Source organism: Chenopodium quinoa, unplaced genomic scaffold, assembly GCF_001683475.1.
Source record: "Chenopodium quinoa cultivar QQ74 unplaced genomic scaffold, ASM168347v1, whole genome shotgun sequence".
In the NCBI taxonomy this organism is placed as follows: Eukaryota; Viridiplantae; Streptophyta; class Magnoliopsida; order Caryophyllales; family Amaranthaceae; genus Chenopodium; species Chenopodium quinoa.
In genome coordinates, this window is record NW_018745120.1 from 634934 (window position 1) to 647121 (window position 12188).

The 12188-nt window shown below is 39.6% G+C and overlaps 1 protein-coding gene across 6 annotated transcripts in view; it reads right to left on the reverse strand.

The window, feature by feature from the left end:
• Positions 1–12188, reverse strand: part of LOC110710078 (ATP-dependent DNA helicase SRS2-like protein At4g25120) — a 38292-nt gene that overhangs the window by 3658 nt on the left and 22446 nt on the right. For 3 of the 6 annotated variants that reach the window (XM_021888334.1, XM_021888333.1, XM_021888336.1), the window contains exons 23-28: positions 11304–11500; positions 10976–11069; positions 9634–9684; positions 7314–7376; positions 7111–7170; positions 3387–3449 (exon numbers count right to left, since the gene is read on the reverse strand). In XM_021888334.1, coding sequence (XP_021744026.1) covers positions 3387–3449; positions 7111–7170; positions 7314–7376; positions 9634–9684; positions 10976–11069; positions 11304–11500 — 528 coding nt within the window. Of the gene's footprint in view, positions 1–3386; positions 3450–7110; positions 7171–7313; positions 7377–9633; positions 9685–10975; positions 11070–11303; positions 11501–12188 lie in introns of those variants that run through there. The other 3 variants (XM_021888337.1, XR_002509113.1, XM_021888338.1) reach the window with 3 other exon arrangements.

Here is a 12188-nt window from a genome sequence, read left to right on the forward strand (position 1 = left end):
TAGACTACCGAGCCCTCAACAAGGTCACAGTGCGGAATCATTACCCCATTCCGTTGGTGGCGGACTTGTTCGATCAACTAGGGGATGCAGTGTTCTTCACGAAGTTGGATCTGAAATCTGGCTACCACCAGGTTCGCATTGCTCAAGGAGATGAACCGAAGACCGCATGTGTGACGAGATATGGAGCATTTGAGTGGCTAGTTATGCCGTTTGGGTTGACCAATGCCCCCGCAACCTTCTGCACCTTAATGAATCAGGTGTTCCATGAATTTCTCGACAAATTTGTAGTGGTGTACCTGGATGACATTGTAATTTATAGCAAGACCTTTGAAGAACACCTCGACCACTTGAGAAAGGTGTTTGAGAAGCTGCGAAAACATCATCTGTTCGTCAAGCGAGAAAAATGTGCTTTCGCCCAAGAAGAAGTTGGGTTCTTGGGACACTTTGTAGGTAAAGGCCGCATAAGGATGGATCCAAAGAAGATACAAGCAATTCAGGATTGGAAAGATCCAAGGAACACTTCCGAGCTTCGGTCCTTTCTAGGCTTGGCAAATTATTACCGCAGATTTATCAAGGGATACTCCGAGTTAGCCAGTCCCCTCACCGACCTCTTGCAGAAGGATCGTCGTTGGGAATGGTCAGAGAAACAACAAAAAGCTTTTCAGAAATTGAAAGATTCAGTAGTGAGAGAGCCAGTCCTCGCTCTCCCTAACCCCAACAAACCCTTTGAAGTAGAGACAGACGCTTCCGATTTTGCCTTGGGAGGAGTATTACTCCAAGATGGCCATCCCATTGCATTCGAGAGTCGGAAGTTGAACAGTGCGGAAAGGAAGTACGCAGCACAAGAGAAGGAACTCCTAGCTATTGTGCACTGCCTTAGGGGCTGGAGACATTACTTGTTGGGCTCAAAGTTCATCGTCCGCACCGACAATACTGCTGCAACCCACTTTCTCTCTCAGCCTAAGTTGACGGGAAGACAGGCTCGATGGCAAGAATCCTTAGCTGAGTTCGATGTAGAGTTTGCATACAGGACAGGGGCTAGCAACAGGGTAGCAGATGCGCTGAGCAGGCGAGCAGACCTGGCACACCTACAAAGATTAGCCCCTTTAACTTCAAGCAACGTCGCTACCTCTGTGCGTGATCAAGTCAAAGCTTACTTAGGAGATGATCCGATGACAAGAACCATCAAGAAACTGATTGAAGAAGGGAAAACTAGACGTTTCTGGATGGAAGACGGACTCATCTACACAAAAGGAAAGAAACTCTTCATCCCTAGAGCAGGTGGTTTGAGAAAGATGCTCTTGAGGGAATGCCATGACACGCTATGGGCAGGTCATCCGGGTTGGCAAAGGACACTCAGCTTACTGAGCACAGGATACTATTGGCTGGGGATGAAAGAGGACGTGATGAACTACACAAGAACTTGTCTGGTGTGTCAACAAGACAAGGTCGACCGACAGAAATCCGATGGGCTCCTTGAACCGTTACCAATCCCTACTCGCCCTTGGGAGAGTGTATCCATGGACTTCATCAGTGGCCTCCCAAAGGTGGACCAGCTCTCCGCAGTAATGGTGGTTGTAGATAGATTCTCAAAATATGCTACCTTCGTTCCAATGCAAAAGGCATGTGGTGCTGAAGAAACTGCCTCATTATTTTTCAAGCACGTTGTGAAGTATTAGGGACTCCCCAAGAGTATAGTGAGCGACAGAGACACGAGATTCACAAGCATATTCTGGTCAGAGTTGTTTCGGATGATGGGGTTAGAACTCAATATGTCATCAAGTCATCATCCACAATCAGATGGACAGACGGAGAGATTCAATGGGTTATTTGAAGAATATTTGCGCCACTTCGTCAGTGCCAATCAGAAGGATTGGGTGAGACTCCTCGATGTAGCTCAACTTTGTTTCAACGCCCAAAAGAGCTCCCCATCAAACAAGAGCCCTTTCGAGCTGACCATGGGCCAACAACCTCTCTTGCCTCACACAGTAGCAGACACCGAGGCCGGACGAAGTACTTAAGCTCGAGAATTCAAAAGGGAGTGGGAGCAAAACACAGAGATTGCTCGGGCCTACTTGGAGCGAGCAGCTAGGAGAATGAAGAAGTGGGTTGATCAAAACAGAAGACCGTTGGAGTTTGATGTTGGGGATATGGTGATGGTGAAAGTGTTACCCGAACAACTGAAGTTCTTGAGAGGAAGAGATCGAAGATTGATCAGAAAATACGAAGGCCCCATCCGCATCATAAAACGGATAGGGAAGAATGCGTACAAGGTCGAACCTCCAGCATGGATGAAGATACACCCAGTCTTTCACGTCAGCCGCCTCAAGCCCTACCACCCAGATCAAGAAGACTCAAGCCACAACATCAGCAACCGAGCCAGCATCAGGAGCAGACAGCGCAGCACCTCTTCAACAGAGACCTAAGGATCAAGAACTTTAGTCTCCTTAGTCATATTTTGTAAGTCGACGAGGACGTCGACAGCTTAAGTGGGGGAGGATGTTAGGATCCAACCTCTTTCATTATGTATTTTGCTTTCTTATGTCTTTACTTAGTTTATGTTAGACTTTCAATGTATTCGTGTAAGTAGTTTAGGCGCTAGAGGAGATTATTGTGTTACTGTCATTTCAGTGTTCACTAGTATTTCTCCATGTAAACAATATATAGCTCTATATGGAGCGATGGTTGAATGAATGAAAAAGCTCCTATTCGGGTTGCCTTGCTTTAAGACTTGTGTGTTGATTTAAGCCTTTATAGATAGTGTGCTTGCCTTGTTTTAAAGCTCCCCACCAAACCAAGAGACTCTCAAAGACGCCTACATCCTTGTCGGTTCCGCTTGTGCCCGCTTCGAAGTATCGGCCGTCACAAGCCCCGACCCTGCACTCGTTACTAACGATTGCCTCATTGAGATACCTTTGGTCCGTGTTGCTGTGTGCCCACGAACCTCTCTCACTCTAGGCTTGCGTTCTTGTTTCTAAAAGATAAGAGCGCGCCGCACGATCTGGTGTCAAACCACTCGGACCGTGACACTTAGGCAAAGCTTAGGTAGTGTTCCTTGCCAAAGTAGAAGCACTACCCTTGGCACAGTAATTAAATATCCAACATTTATATAACAATATATGTCGAATTCAAAGCTGGAATTGCATCAAAGTATGCTAGAAAACAATCAGAAGGTGGAGGACCAAAAGAGCAGAATACATCTTTACTATGATACCCATCACTTCACATGACAAATCAAAGCTATATTTCTATCCAACTATAGTAGAGATGTTATTTGGCTCACACTTCAGCCCCTAGTAAAAATGTGGGAGGCAAGTTCTAAATATATTTAAGGGTGTATATGTCATTATACAGCTAACTTATGCGTCAACACGATAATTTTTTACCTGCTTAGAAGTTGGGGATGATGAACCCATTGCAGTCTCCATCCGCTGTTTCTGGAAATGTTCCTGTTTAAATAATGGACAAATCAATGAAAAGGATGGAATTATAAAATAAAAGATGCAGAACTAAGCACAATTAATACAACAAAACCCAAGAGAACCAGATATCTCACTGGGATTCAGATATCCAAACAAGATGACACAAAAGATCAAGAGCTAGTGAAGCAAGGGGAGCAGGTAATCCTCTATTCCTCTCAGTGCTAAGTCTAAAACAAAAGTAGACGATAGCTGTAAAACTAAAGAAGAACTGCAAGAAAAAATCACACAGGCTTTGCACTGCAAGAAAAGCGATTTGGCTCAGGTCCTATTTAGCCATCCTGTTCTATCTGTCTTATATACTTTATCCAGTGAAAAGTTGGTGTGTGAAGGAGACCCTGAGGAATCCTACATTGACTAATACTCCTTAGAGTTCAAAAGAGTTGATTTATATTGCCATCTAAATACCAAGCGACCCCATGCATACTAGCTACGATTTTCCTCTTAACCACCAACACATCTAAACCAACATACTTGAGAATAGTAAGATCTACACACGAAACCATTAAGAACAAAGAACATTGGTTCAGGTCCTTTTTGCAATAAGTTTTTGCCAAACATGCCAAAAAAACCAATTTTTTGAACTCAAGCTAGACATTAAGGGGCCGTTTGGTTGGGGGTATTCAACAAAGGGAATGGGAATCGACGGGAATCATTCCCTTTGTTGTTGTTTGTTAGGCCACTTTTCCAATCCCTTTACCCTCTTCATTCCCCCAAATCCCTCTAAGTTCATTCCCCACCCCCCTAGCCTTTTCCATTCCCTTTCCTTAGCCAGCATTACACCACCGTGCCTACACCAGCCACCACCCTTCTACCCTACCCCCACCGCACAACCACCACCCAACCACCTCACCGCTTTTCCCCCGGCCACGCCGTCCCTTCTCCGCCACTCGCCGACCTCCAGTAAGCTCGCACCTCACTCGAAAATCTTCCCCAACCCCTCGTCGGGACTCACTGCCCCTGTTTGCACCTCCCTCACCCCTTGTCGGAGGTTGTCGCACCTCCCCCATCCCTCGAAAACCTTCCCCGACCACTCGTCGGCCATCGCATCCCCTGTTTCGATTGAGCAAAGTTCGAATAGAAGAAAAACGAGAATTTGTTGGATTTCTTAATTGGGGTTTTCTGGGATTTGGAGGGTATTGATGATGAATAATTAGGGTTTATGAGCTTGGAATTGACGGCAATGACTGGTTCAGAGGAGAAGGAAAGGTGAAAGGGATTAGGGGAAGGTTTTCCGGGGAGGGGGAGATATTTTCGAGGGAGGGGTGGTGCGACGGGCTCCGGGGGATTCCGACAAGGTGATGGCTGGGCGGTAGGGTGGTTGGAGAAGTGAGAAAGTGAAGGAAAAAGGCGTGTGTGTTGGTGTTGGTGGTGGTGCTGTGGTGGTGTTGGTGGTGGTGCTGTGGTGGGGGTGATTTCATTTATATTTTTAAAACAAACAACACACTACATGGAATGGTTTTTCATTCCATTCTCTTTCATTCCCTTTGTTCATTCCATTCCGATTCCCCTGCGCGAACCAAACGACCCCTAATAAAATTAGGATTCAGCAAGCTACAAGAAATATGATATTTTTAAAAGAGAATAGAGCTTATGGATCACCTATAATTGATTAGTCAATTCACCTAATTTCATAGCAAAGCATTCCTTAAGTGAAGATTCCATTGACAAAGATCAAACCCTTTGACTTAGAATTCCCAAAATGAAGCATTACATATTGTAGAAAGGCAATGCGAGAACAAAATGAATCTTCTTCTAACAGAGTTTCTTCTAAAAGTCCAAAATTAGTATAATTCTAAACATTATAAAATTGATGGATACAAAAAACAATATTGATATACACGTTTTATACATATGTTTTTCCCGACTTTTCACTACATTCTTGTATAGTTTTTAGGCTCTTTAGAGCCACTTTCCGCTAACATTCTCCTCTAGTGTGTTCGGTGCATTTTCATAAGTTTTACGTTCGGACACGTTTTAAGCGATATTGGAGATGTTGGTGAACAAGGATGTAAAACCGAGCTGAACAAGAATCGATCCTTGAAGAACAAGAAGCGAAAAGCAGATTTTATAACTGTGCCCGATCGGGCTCAGCATGCCTGGTCAGATCGGGCACAGAAGGGAGTGTTGGCTGACACTAATGTTGAAGCGAAGGAGCTATTCTAAGCTCTTATGCCACGCGCCCGATCGGGCAGTCCTCGCCCAGTTGGACCGGGCGTGTGGAGGTTGGAGACGTTCAAGATTATGAAGATCAGCAAGGCAGCCAGGGTAGACGTTGTAACTCGCGCCCGATCGGGTGCTACCTGCCCGGTTGGATCAGGCGCAGAGGAAGTTCAGAGAAGAAAGCAGCGCTGTTGTTTATACCATGTGCCCGATCGCGCATGTCAATCCCGGTCAAACCGGGCACAGTTGTGCGCAGCTCCGAATTCTAATTTTATTATTTTTAGGTCATTAAGGGTATAAATACCCGGTGTAATTTTCATTAATGGATTATTCAGATTTTCCTTAAGTCCTCTTTCTCTCTCTAGAACTTCAGTTTTATTCCTTTTAGCAATTTAACTCTTAGGTTAGATTTGAGTATTGTTGATTAACAATTTGAGTAATTTCAATTGAAGCATCATTGGTATTCATCTCTATTCCTTTCTCTTTCAATTATTTTTGTTTTCAATTATGTTTTCCTTGATTATTATTGTTATTGCTTCATTCAATATGTGTGAATAGTTTTCTTATTCCAAGATCTAGGGTAGCCCAATTATGATTGATGCATGAATTGATTCTTTAAATTCTCTAATAACCATTGCAATTGTTTATACTAAATTGATTGTGATTATGCCAATGCTATATTAGAGATAATTAGTATTGTTATTATTCCATTGTTTCTATCACAACGAGAGTTGGATTTTAACGGAATAGATTAATTTAGGGTTTGAAATTCATCACGAGAGTAGTTGAATTGATAATTGGGAAGTGAAGTAAAGTGTTTAATGTCTCTAATTTGCATGATACCATGAGAATAGGCTTGATTGTGGGTTAGGGAAGCCATTGATACTCGAGAGAGGTCCTTGGTATTGATTAGGGTTTACTTTTCCCCATGTTAATTGGAATTGTATGTTAGGGGTAGATATATAATTGCATCGATCGTAATTGTGGTGATACTTGATCTTGGATGTTTTAGCTTATTGATTCATTATATTCGTTTGATTTATTCTAGTTTTCCATACTTTAGCTCTTAGTTATTCTACCATTGATTGATTCTTGCTTGGTAATTACTTGAGTCTAGATAAATTGGGTGAACCATAGTCTCTGTGGGATCGACCCTGACTTACCCTGCTACATAATTAGGAGGAATAGTTAGGTTATTTTTGCTAGGTGTGCGACCGCCTATCAAATATCTAGGTTAAAATCTTCCTTTGTGAACTGTTCAATCCGCTAAAGTCACTGTCATTCTTTATCTAGGTTAGTAGTGATCTACAGTTTAGATCAATTTATCACAATAATGGAACCTTGGTCACAATGATCAGGTTTAGCAAGCCTAGTTCACATCATAAAGCATCAAACGATTGCTACAATTGATTAAATCAAAATGCAGAAAAGGTTCTCTCATATAAAAGTTACAACAAGAAAGCTCTACCTGTCTTTCCCTTGTCAAATGCAGACGTTTCTCAGATGGTATCAGCTCCCACTTTATAACCTAGTATCAAACATTGTAGAGAGAAAAAAAGGTGTAAAGAAAACAAAGTAACAAAGAATGGATCTTTATAAATAAAAACAGCTTAGCTCTCCTCTTATACCCCCAGAAGCCCCACCCAGCTACAAAGAAACAAAGGAGCTTACATAGTCAGCAAATTGAAATGCTTCTTCACATTTCAGGAACAACTTCAATGCAACCAAAATATCCTGCAAAACGTGACAAACTTAAAGTCAGATCCCCAAGGCCAACAATAGTGGATCAATTCATAGTCAAACACCCATGTAATTCAAGTAAGGCATGCAGTTGTCATACGGAAATTAAGAGCTAGGAAATGCAGAAATTCTTCAGGATAAGAAACCAGGCAAGTAATGCACACAGGGATATATTAGATTAATTTCTATTGATCAAGAATTTTGAGATGATAAATAGCACAAGAAGAAACAATAAATTGTGGATAGAGAATTAGAGGATACTTAAATATATAAGAATAAACCAGTAAATTGAGGCTGTAATATGATCATGCACACCCACATACACTAACACTCAACATACATAAGCTGCATCCAAAATTCAATTGTCATCTGCTAATGGGTCAATAAAAATTTCAAGTATGCTAATGACTGTGCATAGATTAACAGAATACTAATGCAATAACTATTCAATGAAGAGTAATGATGAGTCATAGCACAAATCTTGTACAAAGATTTTTAAAAAAAAAAAAATTAAAAAATGGCTATCTAAACACAACAAATATTTTGTTTGGCACAAGCTAGTGGGTGTCTTCCCTAAATATGATTATAGGAGCCCTTATGGCCAATCACACGAGAAATTAAAGCTAACACATACTAATTGAATACTAAACTTAAGATAATACAAGCAAATATTGGCCACTGAATTTTATTCCTCATAATTAGTTTAGAAAAATTTGACTTTTGCTACCACTAAAATGCACCACTTTGATTTTTGCTAACCATCTACTTCCTCCGTTTTAACATACTTGCTCCACTTTCCATTTTCGGCCGTTTTTAAATAGTTGCTCCATTTCCTTATTTGACAAGTTTTTATAATATTCAATTCATTTCTCTCAACTAGTGGGACCCAATATAATTATATTTTATTACCTTTAGATTCTCTCTCCTCAAATTTACCTTTAACTAACCCCACTACCTCCATATTTTATTATTTTCTCCAATTTCTCCTAAAACTCCGCGCATGGAGAAATGGAGCAAGTATTTAAAAACGGAGGGAGTAAAATTTTATTTTAATTTACTACCAACCAAAACCTAAAAATATAGGTTTTGCTACCACTTAACGATTTTGTTACTATTTCCATTTGTGGGGCCCACTCATTTACCTCCTTCCATTTTCTTCTTCTCTCTCCACGAACCTCCACACAGCATCCCAAATTCCCACCCATTCTCCGGCCACACCACCCACTCTCCGGCAACCCCCACCACGCAATCATCAACACCAATCATTACCATCATTGGGCAACATCCTCACCAAGCACCAAGTAATCTCAACCATTAGATTAATTAACGGAATCGCGGCCTCGAATTGAAATAATTCGATGATAGTGGAGCGATCGCTTGATTACAAGAAGCATTTGTTTCAAATCCCAATGGATTTTTGAGTTGTAAATGAAGGCTTGTTGGCTCCTTGGTGTTGGAGGTTCGGCGATTATTGTTGGTGTTTAATGGCTGCCGGCGGCAATGAGATTGAGCGATAAGATGTGGTGCGATGGTGATCATGGTCAATGTGGGTGGTGTTGTTTTTGAGGATGTGCGGGAGGAGCGGAGCTGTGGGGTTGGAATTGGGGCAGCGCCACTGATTGCGGTGACTAGCTGCTGCTTGGTTTGAATAGGTGGTGCAAGGTAGAGTTGGTAGGGGGAGCTGCAACATGATGCTGCTGTAGGTTTGTGGGGTGGCTGTGTGCAGGGAGCAAGGGAGTTATTAGTGGATTTGTGTGGGTGAAGGTGTGGTGAAGGTTAATAAATATGTGGGGTGGAGGTTAAGGTGATAGCAGCAAGGAGGAATAAGTGGGACCCCACAATCGTAAATAGTAACGGAACTGTTAAGTGGTAGAAAAACCTATTTTTTTTTAAGTTTTGGGTGGTAGTAAAATAAAACAAAATTTTAGATGGGTAGCAAAAATCAAAGTGGTGCATTTTAGTAGTAGCAAAAGGCAAATTTTCCATTAGTTTATACACATTACAACCAAACTGGCATACATTTCTATCTTCAATAAAGTGAAATCCCATTTTCCATCTTGGATGCCATTAAACTTCACTACCCAATGATAGGTGCTTCCTAATTCTCCAATTCTAAACAGCCATAACTAGATACAGACAAAAAAAGCCACTCAACAATGCTAGAATAGAAATTTAATTGAAGGAAAAGAAAAGTAAGGCAATCTTAGGATGGTTACATGGAATAAATGAGAAGATTATATAATCAGCATACCTTGTTATTCCCTTTCTTGATATTCAAACGTTCATTGATAACAAAGTTCACCTACAAGCAATGAAAAACCTTAAGTCAATAAACATTGAGGCTAGCATATCAACTTTCAATGAAGAAAAATTAAATGTAATACGTTGTCCCCAAATAAAAGCCTCGTTTGTCTGTAGCACAAGTTTTTTAGGAAAGTGACAAAATAAAATAAGATAGTGGGGTTTGGTGAAGATGAAAGGAAGATAATGGTGTTTGATTGATTAACAGTGTATTGAAAAAAAGAAGATAGTGGGATTTGGTTGGTCAAAAAAAAAAATAAAAAAAAAAAAAGATGAAATGGGACATTAAGAGACAATGGTTTTTTGGGTGAAATGGGACTTTTATTTGGAGACTAAGGGCATACATAACTTTCAAGAACTAGGTTATTTACAAAAATCACTGCGTATATAAAAACAACACAATCTACCAGAGTCCAAATACATAAAAAAAATAAAATATTACGAGAAACTTGAAGTATAGGAGTACAAAGTACAAAATTAAAGGCTTATATATTGTGTTGGATGAAACTTCCCTAGTATTAGCGTATCTTTCCCAACCTACAAATATCTTCAAGGTGCAAATGTAATTATTTTATCATCAAAATTATTCATCAACAAAAAAAAATGTGGATGTTCATTTTACAAAGTTTATCAATGCTATTCTATAAATTGGTATCTCGTATAAAACCAATAAATATATTGAATATAACAGGTTGATGAATTTGCAAGGTTGTATCCCAAAGGTCGACATGGCATGTCATGTGCACACAGGAGAACTAATTCCGAATCCACATATATAATGAATCTTACTAGGCAAGCTAAATTATTTATCCCACAGTGATTTCCAACACCAAATCACTATAACAAAGACTGTATGAAATTACATATCGCATTTTTAATCAAAATTGATGCTGACAACGTTGCATACATTTTCCATTTTCCAGTGTTGCTGTTTTTTGAAGTATTTTTAGCTCAACAAATTGCACATCCTATGACAACAACAAACCCTAAACAAAATCCCAGCACTTATGCAAAGTTGGGAAGGAAACATTTTCAATAAATGGGTAATGATAAATGGGAAAATAGAGGTAAAAACACCTAAACAAATTAAAAACGCAACAGCAATAACAGATCCTTTCATTGCACACTGATGTTTGAAGACAGCCCACAATTTAGTTCCAATTTACAATTTGGACCTTGAATCATCCAAGTGTACTATCAAAGTATCAAGGATTGTTATCCTTGATGAGCTATAATTAGTCGATGTCATATCTAGTGACCAAAAAGTAATATTCTTTGTTTCAAAACATTACCTTGTCAAGTAGCCTCTTAGGATCTTGAAAAGCCTTTTTCTTGGCCCATTGATGAAATATTCGTGAAACCAGTGCTCGGTCTTCAACATTGAACCTGTAAACAAGTAATATTAGAATAGATTACAAAGATAAATTCAATAATAATAATAATAATAAAGAAAAAAAAAAACCAAGACATCAAATGCACCATTATAATATGAACAATTACTACAACAACAACAATAACAAAGCCTTAGTCCCAAAATGATTTGGGATCAGCTAACATGAATCGTCATAAGAAACCGTCTGATATAGAAAAAGGGACATAAAAGTGCCATTGGGAAATTACTTTTTCAAGAAACTGTTTCCACTTAATGCTTCTATATTTATCAAATCTTCTGAGGCTTCTATATTTCTTGAATCTTCCGATGCTTTGTCTATCTTGCAGCTAGGAGAATCATTTCCTATTACAGCTTCCCATGGCTCCATAGCTTCAGACTTGATTTTGACAGATAGTTCTTTATGTACAGATAAATTCAAGTCTGCCTGCAAAAACAGAAACATTGCATGCAGCTTCTGAGTTTCGTATCTCCAATTAAGCAAAAGTTACTGGAAACACGGCAATAGTATAGTAAGTTTCAAGAAGCTTAAACATAAACCGAGATATATACTGTGTTCCTGTTGGTGATTACAATTTGCTTTTGTTACCAGCTATTGACTGTTTCTTATTCTATTTTCCTAGAGCTGTCACATTGTTGAGCTGATTAATAAATTAGAATAAATTATACTTTACGTTCTTGATTTATTCTAGTTCAAATGGCATGCAGCCATGAATGTGTGCCAAGTTACTCTGACACTTCCTTTCACCTTAATTACCCATGTCAGATTATTAATATTTGATACTCAAAAATGGGTATGGACCTTTAACACTTATCACTATATTTTGGACAAATTAAAAGGAAGATTTCCTACAGGTAGCAGAGTTTAATTATTGAACACAGACCCTTCGGCTCCTAAGTGATAAGAGAAGGAAGATGAGTTCTTTCTTTTTTGATTTCCCTTCCTAGCGTATGTTTAAGACCGAATCTGTTCAATTTCTAAAAAAGATTACTAATCCTTAACTTTTCGAGGAATCCTTCATCAGTGGTTGCGAATGACTTATTTTTTCAATCTTTTCGGTCTTGGTTCCATAGGAGCAAGTCAGGAAGATTGAAAAAAAAGAACCATCTGATTT